Source organism: Salvelinus alpinus, chromosome 5 (genome assembly GCF_045679555.1).
Source record: "Salvelinus alpinus chromosome 5, SLU_Salpinus.1, whole genome shotgun sequence".
In the NCBI taxonomy this organism is placed as follows: Eukaryota; Metazoa; Chordata; class Actinopteri; order Salmoniformes; family Salmonidae; genus Salvelinus; species Salvelinus alpinus.
Window position 1 is genome coordinate 11,750,782 of NC_092090.1, and position 23,525 is coordinate 11,774,306.

The 23,525-nt window shown below is 47.6% G+C and overlaps 1 protein-coding gene across 25 annotated transcripts in view; it reads left to right on the plus strand.

The window, feature by feature from the left end:
* Positions 1–23,525, plus strand: part of ppfia1 (PTPRF interacting protein alpha 1) — a 93,199-nt gene that overhangs the window by 56,592 nt on the left and 13,082 nt on the right. For 16 of the 25 annotated variants that reach the window (XM_071400595.1, XM_071400591.1, XM_071400592.1 and 13 more), the window contains 4 exons: positions 8,396–8,425; positions 8,860–8,984; positions 9,681–9,880; positions 10,013–10,106. In XM_071400595.1, the coding sequence (XP_071256696.1) occupies positions 8,396–8,425; positions 8,860–8,984; positions 9,681–9,880; positions 10,013–10,106 (449 nt within the window). The remainder of the gene's footprint in view (positions 1–8,395; positions 8,426–8,859; positions 8,985–9,680; positions 9,881–10,012; positions 10,107–23,525) is intronic. The other 9 variants (XM_071400597.1, XM_071400603.1, XM_071400610.1 and 6 more) reach the window with 2 other exon arrangements.

The following is a 23,525-nucleotide window of genomic DNA, read 5'->3' on the forward strand; positions in this document are numbered from 1 at the left end:
ATCACACGCCAGACAGAATGGCTGTTAGCTCATCACACGCCAGACAGAATGGTTGTTAGCTCATCACACGCCAGACAGAATGGCTGTTAGCTCATCACGCGCCAGACAGAATGGCTGTTAGCTCATCACGCGCCAGACAGAATGGCTGTTAGCTCATCACGCGCCAGACAGAATGGCTGTTAGCTCATCACGCGCCAGACAGAATGGCTGTTAGCTCATCACGCGCCAGACAGAATGGCTGTTAGCTCATCACGCGCCAGACAGAATGGCTGTTAGCTCATCACGCGCCAGACAGAATGGCTGTTAGCTCATCACGCGCCAGACAGAATGGCTGTTAGCTCATCACGCGCCAGACAGAATGGCTGTTAGCTCATCACGCGCCAGACAGAATGGCTGTTAGCTCATCACAAGCCAGACAGAATTGCTGTTAGCTCATCACAAGCCAGACAGAATTGCTGTTAGCTCATCACAAGCCAGACAGAATGACTGTTGATTTTGATATCAGTTAAAGTAGAGCCTTGTGCTCAATTCAGACTTCATTTCAGACTCGACAGAGTTAAATGAGGTATTTTCCCCTCAGCTTGATTAAGTTCTGCGTTTGAGTTCTGCCCCCCTCCCCCTCTTCCTGGTTCTCTTATCTCTTCCTGTGTTCAGAGCAGGACTAGGAGAACCTTTCCTGGAAATATGTGCTGCTACTCCATTTGTTTATTTACTCTAGAGATGCCAAGCTGGAGAAAAGGCATGCAGGGTCACATCAACCCTAGCTGCCTCACTCTGCCGTCACATGACACGAGTCCCATATCCCTGGCTGCCTCACTCCCTTGTCACATGACACGAGTCCCATATCCCTGGCTGCCTCACTCCCCTGTCACATGACACGAGTCCCATATCCCTGGCTGCCTCACTCCCCTGTCACATTACATGAGTCACATATTATTACCACAGTCCTAGGCTGTGTTCAGTAGGGCACACCGTGGCAAAACATTTCAAAACAGAATTGGACACGTTGATGCTGGTTTTCTTTGTGTTGTGCCCCCTGAACATTTACCAGGCCTGTTCCTTTAGGTCAACGGGCCTGTCCCTTTAGGTCAACGGGCCTGTTCCTTTAGGTCAACGGGCCTGTTCCTTTAGGTCAACGGGCCTGTTCCTTTAGGTCAACGGGCCTGTTCCTTTAGGTCAACGGGCCTGTCCCTTTAGGTCAACGGGCCTGTCCCTTTAGGTCAACGGGCCTGTTCCTTTAGGTCAACGGGCCTGTTCCTTTATGTCAACGGGCCTGTCCCTTTAGGTCAACGGGCCTGTCCCTTTAGGTCAACGGGCCTGTCCCTTTAGGTCAACGGGCCTGTCCCTTTAGGTCAACGGGCCTGTCCCTTTAGGTCAACGGGCCTGTTCCTTTAGGTCAACGGGCCTGTTCCTTTAGGTCAACGGGCCTGTCCCTTTAGGTCAACGGGCCTGTTGTAGTGTGTTTAATTTCCTGTATCAACTTAAACCAATTCATGTTTTTTTTTAAGAACACCCAGCACGGTCGCTGTGTGAGAGCACGGTCGCTGTGTGAGAGCACGGTCGCTGTGTGAGAGCACGGTCGCTGTGTGAGAGCACGGTCGCCGTGAGAGCGACCCCGTAAAGCAGTAGCTCAGCCATTAGCTACTAGCAGACTGAACCCCTCCCCCCCCGGAGTGTGTTTTGCAGTGTTTTCACTCTGCTCCCTCCTCTGATCTTTGACCTCAGTGTGATTTCCCCAGATTTCACAGACTGTGTATGTTTGAACGTGGACAGACAGTAGAGTGATGTAGTAATGCAGGGTGGTGGTAGGGGGAGACAGTAGAGTGATGTAGTAATGCAGGGTGGTGGTAGGGGGGAGACAGTAGAGTGATGTAGTAATGCAGGGTGGTGGTAGGGGGGAGACAGTGATGTAGTAAAACAGGGTGGTAGTAGGGGGGAGACAGTAGAGTGATGTAGTAATGCAGGGTGGTGGTAGGGGGAGACAGTAGAGTGATGTAGTAATGCAGGGTGGTGGTAGGGGGGAGACAGTAGAGTGATGTAGTAATGCAGGGTGGTGGTAGGGGGGAGACAGTGATGTAGTAAAGCAGGGTGGTAGTAGGGGGGAGACAGTAGAGTGATGTAGTAATGCAGGGTGGTGGTAGGGGGGAGACAGTAGAGTGATGTAGTAATGCAGGGTGGTGGTAGGGGGAGACAGTAGAGTGATGTAGTAATGCAGGGTGGTGGTAGGGGGGAGACAGTAGAGTGATGTAGTAATGCAGGGTGGTGGTAGGGGGAGACAGTAGAGTGATGTAGTAATGCAGGGTGGTGGTAGGGGGGAAACAGTAGAGTGATGTAGTAATGCAGGGTGGTGGTAGGGGGAGACAGACAGTAGAGTGATGTAGTAATGCAGGATGGTGGTAGGGGGGAGACAGTAGAGTGATGTAGTAATGCAGGGTGGTGGTACGGGGGAGACAGTAGAGTGATGTAGTAATGCAGGGTGGTGGTAGGGGGGGGAGACAGTAGAGTGATGTAGTAATGCAGGGTGGTGGTAGGGGGAGACAGACAGTAGAGTGATGTAGTAATGCAGGGTGGTGGTAGGGGGGGAGACAGTAGAGTGATGTAGTAATGCAGGGTGGTGGTAGGGGGAGACAGTAGAGTGATGTAGTAATGCAGGGTGGTGGTAGGGGGGAGACAGTAGAGTGATGTAGTAATGCAGGGTGGTGGTAGGGGGGAGACAGTAGAGTGATGTAGTAATGCAAGGTGGTGGTAGGGGGGAGACAGTAGAGTGATGTAGTAATGCAGGGTGGTGGTAGGGGGGAGAAAGACAGTAGAGTGATGTAGTAATGCAGGGTGGTGGTAGGGGGGAGAAAGACAGTAGAGTGATGTAGTAATGCAGGGTGGTGGTAGGGGGGAGACAGTAGAGTGATGTAGTAATGCAAGGTGGTGGTAGGGGGGAGACAGTAGAGTGATGTAGTAATGCAGGGTGGTGGTAGGGGGGAGACAGTAGAGTGATGTAGTAATGCAAGGTGGTGGTAGGGGGGAGACAGTAGAGTGATGTAGTAATGCAGGGTGGTGGTAGGGGGGAGACAGTAGAGTGATGTAATAATGCAGGGTGGTGGTAGGGGGGAGAAAGACAGTAGAGTGATGTAGTAATGCAGGGTGGTGGTAGGGGGGAGAAAGACAGTAGAGTGATGTAGTAATGCAGGGTGGTGGTAGGGGGGAGAAAGACAGTAGAGTGATGTAGTAATGCAGGGTGGTGGTAGGGGGGAGACAGTAGAGTGATGTAGTAATGCAGGGTGGTGGTAGGGGGGAGACAGTAGAGTGATGTGGTGGTAGGGGGGAGACAGTAGAGTGATGTAGTAATGCAGGGTGGTGGTAGGGGGGAGACAGTAGAGTGATGTAGTAATGCAGGGTGGTGGTAGGGGGAGACAGTAGAGTGATGTAGTAATGCAGGGTGGTGGTAGGGGGAGACAGTAGAGTGATGTAGTAATGCAGGGTGGTGGTAGGGGGGAGACAGTAGAGTGATGTAGTAATGCAGGGTGGTGGTACGGGGGAGACAGAGTGATGTAGTAATGCAGGGTGGTGGTAGGGGGGAGACAGACAGTAGAGTGATGTAGTAATGCAGGGTGGTGGTAGGGGGGAGACAGACAGTAGAGTGATGTAGTAATGCAGGGTGGTGGTAGGGGGGAGACAGACAGTAGAGTGATGTAGTAATGCAGGGTGGTGGTAGGGGGGAGACAGTAGAGTGATGTAGTAATGCAGGGTGGTGGTAGGGGGGAGACAGTAGAGTGATGTAGTAATGCAGGGTGGTAGTAGGGGGGAGACAGTAGAGTGATGTAGTAATGCAGGGTGGTGGTAGGGGGAGACAGACAGTAGAGTGATGTAGTAATGCAGGGTGGTGGTAGGGGGAGACAGACAGTAGAGTGATGTAGTAATGCAGGGTGGTGGTAGGGGGGAGAAAGTAGAGTGATGTAGTAATGCAGGGTGGTGGTAGGGGGAGACAGACAGTAGAGTGATGTAGTAATGCAGGGTGGTGGTAGGGGGGAGACAGTAGAGTGATGTAGTAATGCAGGGTGGTGGTAGGGGGAGACAGACAGTAGAGTGATGTAGTAATGCAGGGTGGTGGTAGGGGGAGACAGACAGTAGAGTGATGTAGTAATGCAGGGTGGTGGTAGGGGGGAGACAGTAGAGTGATGTAGTAATGCAGGGTGGTGGTAGGGGGAGACAGACAGTAGAGTGATGTAGTAATGCAGGGTGGTGGTAGGGGGAGACAGACAGTAGAGTGATGTAGTAATGCAGGGTGGTGGTAGGGGGGAGACAGTAGAGTGATGTAGTAATGCAGGGTGGTGGTAGGGGGAGACAGACAGTAGAGTGATGTAGTAATGCAGGGTGGTGGTAGGGGGGAGACAGTAGAGTGATGTAGTAATGCAGGGTGGTGGTAGGGGGGAGACAGTAGAGTGATGTAGTAATGCAGGGTGGTGGTAGGGGGAGACAGACAGTAGAGTGATGTAGTAATGCAGGGTGGTGGTAGGGGGGAGACAGTAGAGTGATGTAGTAATGCAGGGTGGTGGTAGGGGGAGACAGACAGTAGAGTGATGTAGTAATGCAGGGTGGTGGTAGGGGGAGACAGACAGTAGAGTGATGTAGTAATGCAGGGTGGTGGTAGGGGGGAGACAGTAGAGTGATGTGGTGGTAGGGGGGAGACAGTAGAGTGATGTAGTAATGCAGGGTGGTGGTAGGGGGGAGACAGTAGAGTGATGTAGTAGATGCAGGGTGGTGGTAGGGGGAGACAGTAGAGTGATGTAGTAATGCAGGGTGGTGGTAGGGGGAGACAGTAGAGTGATGTAGTAATGCAGGGTGGTGGTAGGGGGGAGACAGTAGAGTGATGTAGTAATGCAGGGTGGTGGTACGGGGGAGACAGAGTGATGTAGTAATGCAGGGTGGTGGTAGGGGGGAGACAGACAGTAGAGTGATGTAGTAATGCAGGGTGGTGGTAGGGGGGAGACAGACAGTAGAGTGATGTAGTAATGCAGGGTGGTGGTAGGGGGGAGACAGACAGTAGAGTGATGTAGTAATGCAGGGTGGTGGTAGGGGGGAGACAGTAGAGTGATGTAGTAATGCAGGGTGGTGGTAGGGGGGAGACAGTAGAGTGATGTAGTAATGCAGGGTGGTAGTAGGGGGGAGACAGTAGAGTGATGTAGTAATGCAGGGTGGTGGTAGGGGGAGACAGACAGTAGAGTGATGTAGTAATGCAGGGTGGTGGTAGGGGGAGACAGACAGTAGAGTGATGTAGTAATGCAGGGTGGTGGTAGGGGGGAGAAAGTAGAGTGATGTAGTAATGCAGGGTGGTGGTAGGGGGAGACAGACAGTAGAGTGATGTAGTAATGCAGGGTGGTGGTAGGGGGGAGACAGTAGAGTGATGTAGTAATGCAGGGTGGTGGTAGGGGGAGACAGACAGTAGAGTGATGTAGTAATGCAGGGTGGTGGTAGGGGGAGACAGACAGTAGAGTGATGTAGTAATGCAGGGTGGTGGTAGGGGGGAGACAGTAGAGTGATGTAGTAATGCAGGGTGGTGGTAGGGGGAGACAGACAGTAGAGTGATGTAGTAATGCAGGGTGGTGGTAGGGGGAGACAGACAGTAGAGTGATGTAGTAATGCAGGGTGGTGGTAGGGGGGAGACAGTAGAGTGATGTAGTAATGCAGGGTGGTGGTAGGGGGAGACAGACAGTAGAGTGATGTAGTAATGCAGGGTGGTGGTAGGGGGGAGACAGTAGAGTGATGTAGTAATGCAGGGTGGTGGTAGGGGGGAGACAGTAGAGTGATGTAGTAATGCAGGGTGGTGGTAGGGGGAGACAGACAGTAGAGTGATGTAGTAATGCAGGGTGGTGGTAGGGGGGAGACAGTAGAGTGATGTAGTAATGCAGGGTGGTGGTAGGGGGGAGACAGACAGTAGAGTGATGTAGTAATGCAGGGTGGTGGTAGGGGGAGACAGACAGTAGAGTGATGTAGTAATGCAGGGTGGTGGTAGGGGGGAGACAGTAGAGTGATGTAGTAATGCAGGGTGGTGGTAGGGGGGAGACAGACAGTAGAGTGATGTAGTAATGCAGGGTGGTGGTAGGGGGGAGACAGACAGTAGAGTGATGTAGTAATGCAGGGTGGTGGTAGGGGGGAGACAGTAGAGTGATGTAGTAATGCAGGGTGGTGGTAGGGGGGAGACAGTAGAGTGATGTAGTAATGCAGGGTGGTGGTAGGGGGGAGACAGTAGAGTGATGTAGTAATGCAGGGTGGTGGTAGGGGGGAGACAGTAGAGTGATGTAGTAATGCAGGGTGGTGGTAGGGGGAAACAGTAGAGTGATGTAGTAATGCAGGGTGGTGGTAGGGGGGAGACAGTAGAGTGATGTAGTAATGCAGGGTGGTGGTAGGGGGGAGACAGTAGAGTGATGTAGTAATGCAGGGTGGTGGTAGGGGGGAGACAGTAGAGTGATGTGGTGGTAGGGGGAGACAGTAGAGTGATGTAGTAATGCAGGGTGGTGGTAGGGGGGAGACAGTAGAGTGATGTAGTAATGCAGGGTGGTGGTAGGGGGAGACAGACAGTAGAGTGATGTAGTAATGCAGGGTGCTGGTAGGGGGAGACAGACAGTAGAGTGATGTAGTAATGCAGGGTGGTGGTAGGGGGGGAGACAGTAGAGTGATGTAGTAATGCAGGGTGGTGGTAGGGGGAGACAGTAGAGTGATGTAGTAATGCAGGGTGGTAGTAGGGGGGAGACAGTAGAGTGATGTAGTAATGCAGGGTGGTGGTAGGGGGGAGACAGTAGAGTGATGTAGTAATGCAGGGTGGTGGTAGGGGGGAGACAGACAGTAGAGTGATGTAGTAATGCAGGGTGGTGGTAGGGGGAGACAGACAGTAGAGTGATGTAGTAATGCAGGGTGGTGGTAGGGGGGAGACAGTAGAGTGATGTAGTAATGCAGGGTGGTGGTAGGGGGAGACAGACAGTAGAGTGATGTAGTAATGCAGGGTGGTGGTAGGGGGGAGACAGTAGAGTGATGTAGTAATGCAGGGTGGTGGTAGGGGGAGACAGACAGTAGAGTGATGTAGTAATGCAGGGTGGTGGTAGGGGGGAGACAGTAGAGTGATGTAGTAATGCAGGGTGGTGGTAGGGGGGAGACAGTAGAGTGATGTAGTAATGCAGGGTGGTGGTAGGGGGGAGACAGTAGAGTGATGTAGTAATGCAGGGTGGTGGTAGGGGGAGACAGACAGTAGAGTGATGTAGTAATGCAGGGTGGTGGTAGGGGGAGACAGACAGTAGAGTGATGTAGTAATGCAGGGTGGTGGTAGGGGGGAGACAGTAGAGTGATGTAGTAATGCAGGGTGGTGGTAGGGGGGAGACAGTAGAGTGATGTAGTAATGCAGGGTGGTGGTAGGGGGGAGACAGACAGTAGAGTGATGTAGTAATGCAGGGTGGTGGTAGGGGGGAGACAGACAGTAGAGTGATGTAGTAATGCAGGGTGGTGGTAGGGGGGAGACAGACAGTAGAGTGATGTAGTAATGCAGGGTGGTGGTAGGGGGGAGACAGTAGAGTGATGTAGTAATGCAGGGTGGTGGTAGGGGGGAGACAGACAGTAGAGTGATGTAGTAATGCAGGGTGGTGGTAGGGGGAGACAGACAGTAGAGTGATGTAGTAATGCAGGGTGGTGGTAGGGGGGAGACAGTAGAGTGATGTAGTAATGCAGGGTGGTGGTAGGGGGGAGACAGTAGAGTGATGTAGTAATGCAGGGTGGTGGTAGGGGGGAGACAGTAGAGTGATGTAGTAATGCAGGGTGGTGGTAGGGGGGAGACAGTAGAGTGATGTAGTAATGCAGGGTGGTGGTAGGGGGGAGACAGTAGAGTGATGTAGTAATGCAGGGTGGTGGTAGGGGGGAGACAGTAGAGTGATGTAGTAATGCAGGGTGGTGGTAGGGGGGAGACAGTAGAGTGATGTAGTAATGCAGGGTGGTGGTAGGGGGAGACAGTAGAGTGATGTAGTAATGCAGGGTGGTGGTAGGGGGGAGACAGTAGAGTGATGTGGTGGTAGGGGGAGACAGTAGAGTGATGTAGTAATGCAGGGTGGTGGTAGGGGGGAGACAGTAGAGTGATGTAGTAATGCAGGGTGGTGGTAGGGGGGAGGACTGTGTGTGTAACATGGTCGACCTGATTTCCACAGTTTTGTCCTCAAACTGAATGTTGGACTCTACTTTTTCACTGGTCTTTGTGTCTGTCTCTGTGTGTGTGTGTGTGTGTTTGTGTGTCTCTTTGGAAGACACTCTTCCTCCACACACACGTTGTGTAGTGTGTGTGCCTGTGCTGGGCTTTCTGTTCTGCTGGTAGTGTGTTTATCTAACGTCCTCTCTTCTCTCCTCCTCTGCTGCCATGCTTCAGCCTAGTGACCTGCGCAAGCATCGCAGGAAGGTAATCTAGAGACCACTGCTCTCTCTCTCTGACCTTTAACCTGTCTGCCTGCCTGCCTGCCGGTCTGTCTGCACCTTCCCAACCATAATCTGTAGTCTAGACTCTACACCCCCCCTAAAATGTGACTTTCCAACCCCACACTCCCCAACTTCCTCTAACCTGGACCCTTTCCTTCGGGCCCCCCCTCCCCCAACATGTGTCTCACCTCTACACTTCCCAATCCCTGAGTGTCTTGAACATCCTGAAATGAACATGTCACAAAGCGACATGTTGTTTTCTTCTTTCTAGGTTGAAGAACTAGTCTGTCTCCTCCTCCGTCCTCCCCATCGTCTCCATACAGAGAAGGAAGAGACGCTTTTTAAAAGCTCTCCTCCTCTACCCCCTTTTCCCATTAGAAGACAGTGACTGACTGAGTGTCCCCATGTTATGTCTAGTCTGCCCAGGACGACAAGACCACAATCCAGTGTGAGACGTCTCCTCCCACCACCCCGCGCTCCATGCGCCTGCACAAGGGGGCCAGCCACACTGCCAGCCATGAGGACATCAGAGACATCCACAGGTAGGAAGCACCTTTCTGCCTCACCAATATATGTCTGTTTTCTACAACAGCCATGTTTCTCTCTCTCTCCTTCTGTCGTTCTCTTATCTGTTCGTTCATTCATCCCTTCCTCCCTCTGTTTCTTATCTTTCAATCAATCTATCCACATATCTCTCTGTATATCTCTTTATGCATTCATGCTCATCTCGCTCCCCTTCTCTCTCTCTCTCTCGCTCCCCTTCTCTCTCTCTCTCGCTCCCCTTCTCTCTCTCTCGCTCCCCTTCTCTCTCTCTCGCTCCCCTTCTCTCTCTCTCGCTCCCCTTCTCTCTCTCTCGCTCCCCTTCTCTCTCTCTCTCGCTCCCCTTCTCCTCTCTCTCTCGCTCCCCTTCTCTCTCTCTCTCGCTCCCCTTCTCCTTATCTCTCTCGCTCCCCTTCTCCTTATCTCTCTCGCTCCCCTTCTCCTTATCTCTCTCGCTCCCCTTCTCCTTATCTCTCTCGCTCCCCTTCTCCTTATCTCTCTCGCTCCCCTTCTCCTTATCTCTCTCGCTCCCCTTCTCCTTATCTCTCTCGCTCCCCTTCTCCTTATCTCTCTCGCTCCCCTTCTCTCTCTCTCGCTCCCCTTCTCTCTCTCTCGCTCCCCTTTTCTCTCCCCTCCCTCTCCTCTTCCTCTCTCATCCCATCTCGCTCTTCCTCTCACCCCTCCTCTCTCTGTGTCAGTATGACCACCCTACAGGACGGACAGGGTAGTAACCCCAGCAGCAGTAACAGCAGTCAGGACTCCCTGAACAAGGCAGCCAAGAAGAAGAGCATCAAGTCCTCCATCGGGCGCCTCTTCGGCAAGAAGGAGAAGGGTCGGCCAGGCCCCCCAGGGAGCAAGGAGTCCCCTGGCAGCCAAGGTCAGTCCCCTGGCAGCCAAGGTCAGTGTTCCCCTCCCTAAAACATGCCTGCTGGGTCATGTTCATTAGGCAGCAAACAGAAGAAAACAAGCTGAAACAGGAAGGGACTACCTGCACTGACTTTAACCTCTGACCCTCCATCTCTCCTCACAGCTGGTACCCCCGAGGCAGAGACTTCTCCCCAGGATGCGCTGGGGCTGGGCAAACTAGGCGGACCCGCTGAGAAGAACAGGAAACTGCAGAAGAAGTAGGTGTTTCCACATCCTGTCACTGCTTCTGTTAGCGACGCAACGTAGATACGTCAGTAGCTATTAATGGAGTGGCAGCTAGACTGGTTCCATCTAGTTAACAGTAGATAGACTGGTTCCATCTAGTTAACAGTAGATAGTACTAGTGGTAGCTAGACTGGTTCCATCTAGTTAACAGTAGATTGTACTAGTGGTAGCTAGACTGGTTCCATCTAGTTAACAGTAGATAGACTGGTTCCATCTAGTTAACAGTAGATAGACTGGTTCCATCTAGTTAACAGTAGATAGTACTAGTGGTAGCTAGACTGGTTCCATCTAGTTAACAGTAGATTGTACTAGTGGTAGCTAGACTGGTTCCATCTAGTTAACAGTAGATAGACTGGTTCCGTCTAGTTAACAGTAGATAGACTGGTTCCGTCTAGTTAACAGTAGATAGACTGGTTCCGTCTAGTTAACAGTAGATAGACTGGTTCCATCTAGTTAACAGTAGATTGTACTAGTGGTAGCTAGACTGGTTCCATCTAGTTAACAGTAGATAGACTGGTTCCGTCTAGTTAACAGTAGATAGACTGGTTCCGTCTAGTTAACAGTAGATAGACTGGTTCCGTCTAGTTAACAGTAGATAGACTGGTTCCGTCTAGTTAACAGTAGATAGACTGGTTCCGCCTAGTTAACAGTAGATAGACTGGTTCCGCCTAGTTAACAGTAGATAGACTGGTTCCGTCTAGTTAACAGTAGATAGACTGGTTCCGTCTAGTTAACAGTAGATAGACTGGTTCCGTCTAGTTAACAGTAGATAGACTGGTTCCGTCTAGTTAACAGTAGATAGACTGGTTCCGTCTAGTTAACAGTAGATAGACTGGTTCCGTCTAGTTAACAGTAGATAGACTGGTTCCGTCTAGTTAACAGTAGATAGACTGGTTCCGTCTAGTTAACAGTAGATAGACTGGTTCCGTCTAGTTAACAGTAGATAGACTGGTTCCGTCTAGTTAACAGTAGATAGACTGGTTCCATCTAGTTAACAGTAGATTGTACTAGTGGTAGCTAGACTGGTTCCATCTAGTTAACAGTAGATAGACTGGTTCTGTCTAGTTAACAGTAGATAGACTGGTTCCGTCTAGGTAACAGTAGATAGACTGGTTCCGTCTAGTTAACAGTAGATAGACTGGTTCCATCTAGTTAACAGTAGATTGTACTAGTGGTAGCTAGACTGGTTCCATCTAGTTAACAGTAGATTGTACTAGTGGTAGCTAGACTGGTTCCATCTAGTTAACAGTAGATAGACTGGTTCTGTCTAGTTAACAGTAGATAGACTGGTTCCGTCTAGTTAACAGTAGATAGACTGGTTCCGTCTAGTTAACAGTAGATAGACTGGTTCCGCCTAGTTAACAGTAGATAGACTGGTTCCGCCTAGTTAACAGTAGATAGACTGGTTCCGCCTAGTTAACAGTAGATAGACTGGTTCCGTCTAGTTAACAGTAGATAGACTGGTTCCGTCTAGTTAACAGTAGATAGACTGGTTCCGTCTAGTTAACAGTAGATAGACTGGTTCCGTCTAGTTAACAGTAGATAGACTGGTTCCGTCTAGTTAACAGTAGATAGACTGGTTCCGTCTAGTTAACAGTAGATAGACTGGTTCCGTCTAGTTAACAGTAGATAGACTGGTTCCGTCTAGTTAACAGTAGATAGACTGGTTCCGTCTAGTTAACAGTAGATAGACTGGTTCCGTCTAGTTAACAGTAGATAGACTGGTTCCGTCTAGTTAACAGTAGATAGACTGGTTCCGTCTAGTTAACAGTAGATAGACTGGTTCCGTCTAGTTAACAGTAGATAGACTGGTTCCGTCTAGTTAACAGTAGATAGACTGGTTCCGTCTAGTTAACAGTAGATAGACTGGTTCCGTCTAGTTAACAGTAGATAGACTGGTTCCGCCTAGTTAACAGTAGATAGACTGGTTCCGCCTAGTTAACAGTAGATAGACTGGTTCCGCCTAGTTAACAGTAGATAGACTGGTTCCGCCTAGTTAACAGTAGATAGACTGGTTCCGCCTAGTTAACAGTAGATAGACTGGTTCCGCCTAGTTAACAGTAGATAGACTGGTTCCGCCTAGTTAACAGTAGATAGACTGGTTCCGCCTAGTTAACAGTAGATAGACTGGTTCCGCCTAGTTAACAGTAGATAGACTGGTTCCGCCTAGTTAACAGTAGATAGACTGGTTCCGCCTAGTTAACAGTAGATAGACTGGTTCCGCCTAGTTAACAGTAGATAGACTGGTTCCGCCTAGTTAACAGTAGATAGACTGGTTCCGCCTAGTTAACAGTAGATAGACTGGTTCCGCCTAGTTAACAGTAGATAGACTGGTTCCGCCTAGTTAACAGTAGATAGACTGGTTCCGCCTAGTTAACAGTAGATAGACTGGTTCCGCCTAGTTAACAGTAGATAGACTGGTTCCGCCTAGTTAACAGTAGATAGACTGGTTCCGCCTAGTTAACAGTAGATAGACTGGTTCCGCCTAGTTAACAGTAGATAGACTGGTTCCGCCTAGTTAACAGTAGATAGACTGGTTCCGCCTAGTTAACAGTAGATAGACTGGTTCCGCCTAGTTAACAGTAGATAGACTGGTTCCGCCTAGTTAACAGTAGACAGACTGGTTCCGCCTAGTTAACAGTAGACAGACTGGTTCCGCCTAGTTAACAGTAGACAGACTGGTTCCGCCTAGTTAACAGTAGACAGACTGGTTCCGCCTAGTTAACAGTAGACAGACTGGTTCCGCCTAGTTAACAGTAGACAGACTGGTTCCGCCTAGTTAACAGTAGACAGACTGGTTCCGCCTAGTTAACAGTAGACAGACTGGTTCCGCCTAGTTAACAGTAGACAGACTGGTTCCGCCTAGTTAACAGTAGATAGACTGGTTCCGCCTAGTTAACAGTAGATAGACTGGTTCCGCCTAGTTAACAGTAGATAGACTGGTTCCGCCTAGTTAACAGTAGATAGACTGGTTCCGCCTAGTTAACAGTAGATAGACTGGTTCCGCCTAGTTAACAGTAGATAGACTGGTTCCGCCTAGTTAACAGTAGATAGACTGGTTCCGTCTAGTTAACAGTAGATAGACTGGTTCCGTCTAGTTAACAGTAGATAGACTGGTTCCGTCTAGTTAACAGTAGATAGACTGGTTCCGCCTAGTTAACAGTAGATAGACTGGTTCCGCCTAGTTAACAGTAGATAGACTGGTTCCGCCTAGTTAACAGTAGATAGACTGGTTCCGCCTAGTTAACAGTAGATAGACTGGTTCCGCCTAGTTAACAGTAGATAGACTGGTTCCGCCTAGTTAACAGTAGATAGACTGGTTCCGCCTAGTTAACAGTAGATAGACTGGTTCCGCCTAGTTAACAGTAGATAGACTGGTTCCGCCTAGTTAACAGTAGACAGACTGGTTCCGCCTAGTTAACAGTAGACAGACTGGTTCCGCCTAGTTAACAGTAGACAGACTGGTTCCGCCTAGTTAACAGTAGACAGACTGGTTCCGCCTAGTTAACAGTAGACAGACTGGTTCCGCCTAGTTAACAGTAGATAGACTGGTTCCGCCTAGTTAACAGTAGATAGACTGGTTCCGCCTAGTTAACAGTAGATAGACTGGTTCCGCCTAGTTAACAGTAGATAGACTGGTTCCGCCTAGTTAACAGTAGATAGACTGGTTCCGCCTAGTTAACAGTAGAATGACTGGTTCCGCCTAGTTAACAGTAGATAGACTGGTTCCGCCTAGTTAACAGTAGATAGACTGGTTCCGCCTAGTTAACAGTAGATAGACTGGTTCCGCCTAGTTAACAGTAGATAGACTGGTTCCGCCTAGTTAACAGTAGATAGACTGGTTCCGTCTAGTTAACAGTAGATAGACTGGTTCCGTCTAGTTAACAGTAGATAGACTGGTTCCGTCTAGTTAACAGTAGATAGACTGGTTCCGTCTAGTTAACAGTAGCTAGACTGGTTCCGTCTAGTTAACAGTAGATTGTACTAGTGGTAGCTAGACTGGTTCCATCTAGTTAACAGTAGATAGACTGGTTCCGTCTAGTTAACAGTAGATAGACTGGTTCCGTCTAGGTAACAGTAGATAGACTGGTTCCGTCTAGTTAACAGTAGATAGACTGGTTCCGTCTAGTTAACAGTAGATTGTACTAGTGGTAGCTAGACTGGTTCCATCTAGTTAACAGTAGATTGTACTAGTGGTAGCTAGACTGGTTCCATCTAGTTAACAGTAGATAGACTGGTTCCGTCTAGTTAACAGTAGATAGACTGGTTCCGTCTAGTTAACAGTAGATAGACTGGTTCCGTCTAGTTAACAGTAGATAGACTGGTTCCGCCTAGTTAACAGTAGATAGACTGGTTCCGTCTAGTTAACAGTAGATAGACTGGTTCCGTCTAGTTAACAGTAGATAGACTGGTTCCGTCTAGTTAACAGTAGATAGACTGGTTCCGTCTAGTTAACAGTAGATAGACTGGTTCCGTCTAGTTAACAGTAGATAGACTGGTTCCGTCTAGTTAACAGTAGATAGACTGGTTCCGTCTAGTTAACAGTAGATAGACTGGTTCCGTCTAGTTAACAGTAGATAGACTGGTTCCGTCTAGTTAACAGTAGATAGACTGGTTCCGCCTAGTTAACAGTAGATAGACTGGTTCCGCCTAGTTAACAGTAGATAGACTGGTTCCGCCTAGTTAACAGTAGATAGACTGGTTCCGCCTAGTTAACAGTAGATAGACTGGTTCCGCCTAGTTAACAGTAGATAGACTGGTTCCGTCTAGTTAACAGTAGATAGACTGGTTCCGCCTAGTTAACAGTAGATAGACTGGTTCCGCCTAGTTAACAGTAGATAGACTGGTTCCGCCTAGTTAACAGTAGATAGACTGGTTCCGCCTAGTTAACAGTAGATAGACTGGTTCCGCCTAGTTAACAGTAGATAGACTGGTTCCGTCTAGTTAACAGTAGATAGACTGGTTCCGTCTAGTTAACAGTAGATAGACTGGTTCCGTCTAGTTAACAGTAGATAGACTGGTTCCGTCTAGTTAACAGTAGATAGACTGGTTCCGTCTAGTTAACAGTAGATAGACTGGTTCCGTCTAGTTAACAGTAGATAGACTGGTTCCGTCTAGTTAACAGTAGATAGACTGGTTCCGTCTAGTTAACAGTAGATTGTACTAGTGGTAGCTAGACTGGTTCCATCTAGTTAACAGTAGATAGACTGGTTCTGTCTAGTTAACAGTAGATAGACTGGTTCCGTCTAGGTAACAGTAGATAGACTGGTTCCGTCTAGTTAACAGTAGATAGACTGGTTCCGTCTAGTTAACAGTAGATTGTACTAGTGGTAGCTAGACTGGTTCCATCTAGTTAACAGTAGATTGTACTAGTGGTAGCTAGACTGGTTCCATCTAGTTAACAGTAGATAGACTGGTTCTGTCTAGTTAACAGTAGATAGACTGGTTCCGTCTAGTTAACAGTAGATAGACTGGTTCCGTCTAGTTAACAGTAGATAGACTGGTTCCGCCTAGTTAACAGTAGATAGACTGGTTCCGCCTAGTTAACAGTAGATAGACTGGTTCCGCCTAGTTAACAGTAGATAGACTGGTTCCGTCTAGTTAACAGTAGATAGACTGGTTCCGTCTAGTTAACAGTAGATAGACTGGTTCCGTCTAGTTAACAGTAGATAGACTGGTTCCGTCTAGTTAACAGTAGATAGACTGGTTCCGCCTAGTTAACAGTAGATAGACTGGTTCCGCCTAGTTAACAGTAGATAGACTGGTTCCGCCTAGTTAACAGTAGATAGACTGGTTCCGCCTAGTTAACAGTAGATAGACTGGTTCCGCCTAGTTAACAGTAGATAGACTGGTTCCGCCTAGTTAACAGTAGATAGACTGGTTCCGCCTAGTTAACAGTAGATAGACTGGTTCCGCCTAGTTAACAGTAGATAGACTGGTTCCGCCTAGTTAACAGTAGATAGACTGGTTCCGCCTAGTTAACAGTAGATAGACTGGTTCCGCCTAGTTAACAGTAGATAGACTGGTTCCGCCTAGTTAACAGTAGATAGACTGGTTCCGCCTAGTTAACAGTAGATAGACTGGTTCCGCCTAGTTAACAGTAGATAGACTGGTTCCGCCTAGTTAACAGTAGATAGACTGGTTCCGCCTAGTTAACAGTAGATAGACTGGTTCCGCCTAGTTAACAGTAGATAGACTGGTTCCGCCTAGTTAACAGTAGATAGACTGGTTCCGCCTAGTTAACAGTAGATAGACTGGTTCCGCCTAGTTAACAGTAGATAGACTGGTTCCGCCTAGTTAACAGTAGATAGACTGGTTCCGCCTAGTTAACAGTAGATAGACTGGTTCCGCCTAGTTAACAGTAGATAGACTGGTTCCGCCTAGTTAACAGTAGATAGACTGGTTCCGCCTAGTTAACAGTAGACAGACTGGTTCCGCCTAGTTAACAGTAGACAGACTGGTTCCGCCTAGTTAACAGTAGACAGACTGGTTCCGCCTAGTTAACAGTAGACAGACTGGTTCCGCCTAGTTAACAGTAGACAGACTGGTTCCGCCTAGTTAACAGTAGACAGACTGGTTCCGCCTAGTTAACAGTAGACAGACTGGTTCCGCCTAGTTAACAGTAGATAGACTGGTTCCGCCTAGTTAACAGTAGATAGACTGGTTCCGCCTAGTTAACAGTAGATAGACTGGTTCCGCCTAGTTAACAGTAGATAGACTGGTTCCGCCTAGTTAACAGTAGATAGACTGGTTCCGCCTAGTTAACAGTAGATAGACTGGTTCCGCCTAGTTAACAGTAGATAGACTGGTTCCGCCTAGTTAACAGTAGATAGACTGGTTCCGCCTAGTTAACAGTAGATAGACTGGTTCCGCCTAGTTAACAGTAGATAGACTGGTTCCGCCTAGTTAACAGTAGATAGACTGGTTCCGCCTAGTTAACAGTAGATAGACTGGTTCCGCCTAGTTAACAGTAGATAGACTGGTTCCGCCTAGTTAACAGTAGATAGACTGGTTCCGCCTAGTTAACAGTAGATAGACTGGTTCCGCCTAGTTAACAGTAGATAGACTGGTTCCGCCTAGTTAACAGTAGATAGACTGGTTCCGCCTAGTTAACAGTAGATAGACTGGTTCCGCCTAGTTAACAGTAGATAGACTGGTTCCGCCTAGTTAACAGTAGATAGACTGGTTCCGCCTAGTTAACAGTAGATAGACTGGTTCCGCCTAGTTAACAGTAGATAGACTGGTTCCGCCTAGTTAACAGTAGATAGACTGGTTCCGCCTAGTTAACAGTAGATAGACTGGTTCCGCCTAGTTAACAGTAGATAGACTGGTTCCGCCTAGTTAACAGTAGATAGACTGGTTCCGCCTAGTTAACAGTAGATAGACTGGTTCCGCCTAGTTAACAGTAGATAGACTGGTTCCGCCTAGTTAACAGTAGATAGACTGGTTCCGCCTAGTTAACAGTAGACAGACTGGTTCCGCCTAGTTAACAGTAGACAGACTGGTTCCGCCTAGTTAACAGTAGACAGACTGGTTCCGCCTAGTTAACAGTAGACAGACTGGTTCCGCCTAGTTAACAGTAGACAGACTGGTTCCGCCTAGTTAACAGTAGACAGACTGGTTCCGCCTAGTTAACAGTAGACAGACTGGTTCCGCCTAGTTAACAGTAGACAGACTGGTTCCGCCTAGTTAACAGTAGATAGACTGGTTCCGCCTAGTTAACAGTAGATAGACTGGTTCCGCCTAGTTAACAGTAGATAGACTGGTTCCGCCTAGTTAACAGTAGATAGACTGGTTCCGCCTAGTTAACAGTAGATAGACTGGTTCCGCCTAGTTAACAGTAGATAGACTGGTTCCGCCTAGTTAACAGTAGATAGACTGGTTCCGCCTAGTTAACAGTAGATAGACTGGTTCCGCCTAGTTAACAGTAGATAGACTGGTTCCGTCTAGTTAACAGTAGATAGACTGGTTCCGTCTAGTTAACAGTAGATAGACTGGTTCCGTCTAGTTAACAGTAGATAGACTGGTTCCGTCTAGTTAACAGTAGATTGTACTAGTGGTAGCTAGACTGGTTCCGTCTAGTTAACAGTAGATAGACTGGTTCTGTCTAGTTAACAGTAGATAGACTGGTTCCGTCTAGGTAACAGTAGATAGACTGGTTCCGTCTAGTTAACAGTAGATAGACTGGTTCCATCTAGTTAACAGTAGATTGTACTAGTGGTAGCTAGACTGGTTCCATCTAGTTAACAGTAGATTGTACTAGTGGTAGCTAGACTGGTTCCATCTAGTTAACAGTAGATAGACTGGTTCTGTCTAGTTAACAGTAGATAGACTGGTTCCGTCTAGTTAACAGTAGATAGACTGGTTCCGTCTAGTTAACAGTAGATAGACTGGTTCCGCCTAGTTAACAGTAGATAGACTGGTTCCGCCTAGTTAACAGTAGATAGACTGGTTCCGCCTAGTTAACAGTAGATAGACTGGTTCCGTCTAGTTAACAGTAGATAGACTGGTTCCGTCTAGTTAACAGTAGATAGACTGGTTCCGTCTAGTTAACAGTAGATAGACTGGTTCCGTCTAGTTAACAGTAGATAGACTGGTTCCGTCTAGTTAACAGTAGATAGACTGGTTCCGTCTAGTTAACAGTAGATAGACTGGTTCCGTCTAGTTAACAGTAGATAGACTGGTTCCGTCTAGTTAACAGTAGATAGACTGGTTCCGTCTAGTTAACAGTAGATAGACTGGTTCCGTCTAGTTAACAGTAGATAGACTGGTTCCGTCTAGTTAACAGTAGATAGACTGGTTCCGTCTAGTTAACAGTAGATAGACTGGTTCCGTCTAGTTAACAGTAGATAGACTGGTTCCGCCTAGTTAACAGTAGATAGACTGGTTCCGCCTAGTTAACAGTAGATAGACTGGTTCCGCCTAGTTAACAGTAGATAGACTGGTTCCGCCTAGTTAACAGTAGATAGACTGGTTCCGCCTAGTTAACAGTAGATAGACTGGTTCCGCCTAGTTAACAGTAGATAGACTGGTTCCGCCTAGTTAACAGTAGATAGACTGGTTCCGCCTAGTTAACAGTAGATAGACTGGTTCCGCCTAGTTAACAGTAGATAGACTGGTTCCGCCTAGTTAACAGTAGATAGACTGGTTCCGCCTAGTTAACAGTAGATAGACTGGTTCCGCCTAGTTAACAGTAGATAGACTGGTTCCGCCTAGTTAACAGTAGATAGACTGGTTCCGCCTAGTTAACAGTAGATAGACTGGTTCCGCCTAGTTAACAGTAGATAGACTGGTTCCGCCTAGTTAACAGTAGATAGACTGGTTCCGCCTAGTTAACAGTAGATAGACTGGTTCCGCCTAGTTAACAGTAGATAGACTGGTTCCGCCTAGTTAACAGTAGATAGACTGGTTCCGCCTAGTTAACAGTAGATAGACTGGTTCCGCCTAGTTAACAGTAGATAGACTGGTTCCGCCTAGTTAACAGTAGATAGACTGGTTCCGCCTAGTTAACAGTAGATAGACTGGTTCCGCCTAGTTAACAGTAGATAGACTGGTTCCGCCTAGTTAACAGTAGATAGACTGGTTCCGCCTAGTTAACAGTAGACAGACTGGTTCCGCCTAGTTAACAGTAGACAGACTGGTTCCGCCTAGTTAACAGTAGACAGACTGGTTCCGCCTAGTTAACAGTAGACAGACTGGTTCCGCCTAGTTAACAGTAGACAGACTGGTTCCGCCTAGTTAACAGTAGACAGACTGGTTCCGCCTAGTTAACAGTAGACAGACTGGTTCCGCCTAGTTAACAGTAGATAGACTGGTTCCGCCTAGTTAACAGTAGATAGACTGGTTCCGCCTAGTTAACAGTAGATAGACTGGTTCCGCCTAGTTAACAGTAGATAGACTGGTTCCGCCTAGTTAACAGTAGATAGACTGGTTCCGCCTAGTTAACAGTAGATAGACTGGTTCCGCCTAGTTAACAGTAGATAGACTGGTTCCGCCTAGTTAACAGTAGATAGACTGGTTCCGCCTAGTTAACAGTAGATAGACTGGTTCCGCCTAGTTAACAGTAGATAGACTGGTTCCGCCTAGTTAACAGTAGATAGACTGGTTCCGTCTAGTTAACAGTAGATCGACTGGTTGGGTCTAGTTAACAGTAGATAGACTGGTTCCGTCTAGTTAACAGTAGATTGTACTAGTGGTAGCTAGACTGGTTCCATCTAGTTAACAGTAGATAGACTGGTTCTGTCTAGTTAACAGTAGATAGACTGGTTCCGTCTAGGTAACAGTAGATAGACTGGTTCCGTCTAGGTAACAGTAGATAGACTGGTTCCGCCTAGTTAACAGTAGATAGACTGGTTCCGCCTAGTTAACAGTAGATAGACTGGTTCCGTCTAGTTAACAGTAGATAGACTGGTTGGGTCTAGTTAACAGTAGATAGACTGGTTCCGTCTAGTTAACAGTAGATTGTACTAGTGGTAGCTAGACTGGTTCCATCTAGTTAACAGTAGATAGACTGGTTCCGTCTAGGTAACAGTAGATAGACTGGTTCCGTCTAGGTAACAGTAGATAGACTGGTTCCGTCTAGGTAACAGTAGATAGACTGGTTCCGTCTAGTTAACAGTAGATAGACTGGTTCCGTCTAGTTAACAGTAGATTGTACTAGTGGTAGCTAGACTGGTTCCATCTAGTTAACAGTAGATTGTACTAGTGGTAGCTAGACTGGTTCCATCTAGTTAACAGTAGATAGACTGGTTCCGTCTAGTTAACAGTAGATAGACTGGTTCCGTCTAGTTAACAGTAGATAGACTGGTTCCGTCTAGTTAACAGTAGATAGACTGGTTCCGCCTAGTTAACAGTAGATAGACTGGTTCCGCCTAGTTAACAGTAGATAGACTGGTTCCGCCTAGTTAACAGTAGATAGACTGGTTCCGCCTAGTTAACAGTAGATAGACTGGTTCCGTCTAGTTAACAGTAGATAGACTGGTTCCGTCTAGTTAACAGTAGATAGACTGGTTCCGTCTAGTTAACAGTAGATAGACTGGTTCCGTCTAGTTAACAGTAGATAGACTGGTTCCGTCTAGTTAACAGTAGATAGACTGGTTCCGTCTAGTTAACAGTAGATAGACTGGTTCCGCCTAGTTAACAGTAGATAGACTGGTTCCGCCTAGTTAACAGTAGATAGACTGGTTCCGCCTAGTTAACAGTAGATAGACTGGTTCCGCCTAGTTAACAGTAGATAGACTGGTTCCGCCTAGTTAACAGTAGATAGACTGGTTCCGCCTAGTTAACAGTAGATAGACTGGTTCCGCCTAGTTAACAGTAGATAGACTGGTTCCGCCTAGTTAACAGTAGATAGACTGGTTCCGCCTAGTTAACAGTAGATAGACTGGTTCCGCCTAGTTAACAGTAGATAGACTGGTTCCGCCTAGTTAACAGTAGATAGACTGGTTCCGCCTAGTTAACAGTAGATAGACTGGTTCCGCCTAGTTAACAGTAGATAGACTGGTTCCGCCTAGTTAACAGTAGATAGACTGGTTCCGCCTAGTTAACAGTAGATAGACTGGTTCCGCCTAGTTAACAGTAGATAGACTGGTTCCGCCTAGTTAACAGTAGATAGACTGGTTCCGCCTAGTTAACAGTAGATAGACTGGTTCCGCCTAGTTAACAGTAGATAGACTGGTTCCGCCTAGTTAACAGTAGATAGACTGGTTCCGCCTAGTTAACAGTAGACAGACTGGTTCCGCCTAGTTAACAGTAGACAGACTGGTTCCGCCTAGTTAACAGTAGACAGACTGGTTCCGCCTAGTTAACAGTAGACAGACTGGTTCCGCCTAGTTAACAGTAGACAGACTGGTTCCGCCTAGTTAACAGTAGACAGACTGGTTCCGCCTAGTTAACAGTAGACAGACTGGTTCCGCCTAGTTAACAGTAGACAGACTGGTTCCGCCTAGTTAACAGTAGACAGACTGGTTCCGCCTAGTTAACAGTAGACAGACTGGTTCCGCCTAGTTAACAGTAGACAGACTGGTTCCGCCTAGTTAACAGTAGATAGACTGGTTCCGCCTAGTTAACAGTAGATAGACTGGTTCCGCCTAGTTAACAGTAGATAGACTGGTTCCGCCTAGTTAACAGTAGATAGACTGGTTCCGCCTAGTTAACAGTAGATAGACTGGTTCCGCCTAGTTAACAGTAGATAGACTGGTTCCGCCTAGTTAACAGTAGATAGACTGGTTCCGCCTAGTTAACAGTAGATAGACTGGTTCCGCCTAGTTAACAGTAGATAGACTGGTTCCGCCTAGTTAACAGTAGATAGACTGGTTCCGCCTAGTTAACAGTAGATAGACTGGTTCCGCCTAGTTAACAGTAGACAGACTGGTTCCGCCTAGTTAACAGTAGATAGACTGGTTCCGCCTAGTTAACAGTAGACAGACTGGTTCCGCCTAGTTAACAGTAGATAGACTGGTTCCGCCTAGTTAACAGTAGACAGACTGGTTCCGCCTAGTTAACAGTAGACAGACTGGTTCCGCCTAGTTAACAGTAGACAGACTGGTTCCGCCTAGTTAACAGTAGACAGACTGGTTCCGCCTAGTTAACAGTAGACAGACTGGTTCCGCCTAGTTAACAGTAGATAGACTGGTTCCGCCTAGTTAACAGTAGATAGACTGGTTCCGCCTAGTTAACAGTAGATAGACTGGTTCCGCCTAGTTAACAGTAGATAGACTGGTTCCGCCTAGTTAACAGTAGATAGACTGGTTCCGCCTAGTTAACAGTAGATAGACTGGTTCCGCCTAGTTAACAGTAGATAGACTGGTTCCATCTAGTTAACAGTAGATAGACTGGTTCCGTCTAGTTAACAGTAGATAGACTGGTTCCGTCTAGTTAACAGTAGATAGACTGGTTCCGTCTAGTTAACAGTAGATAGACTGGTTCCGTCTAGTCCCCGCCCCCGCCCGTCCCGTCCACACAAACTCGTTCTCCCATCATACAATTCACTGCAACTCCTCAGCCACACTGCCAGGATGTGATTTTCCAAGGGACAGTTTCCCGGACTCCTATTAATGAATGCTTGTTAGTCCAGGGGTAGACTCTATCTGTGTCCGGGAAACCAGCCCTATGCGTTTGTACAGCTTCATGCTTCTAGTTCAGGTTGATATGATGCAGTGTGTCAGCCAGGCTTCCATTTCACATTCATTCATTTTTCTGAACTAATGTCCCCATTTTTTCTTTATGTAATCAAGGGGTGACTTGATCATAGCTGTATAACTTTCAAATATGCATAAAGGCGGTTGAATTAGTTTTGTGTTTTTAAGCGATCATTTAATCACACTTTTGATCGATCTACGTTAGTTTGATACAGTCAAAGCTTGGTTCTCATTGGCCATCGCCACCAGGAG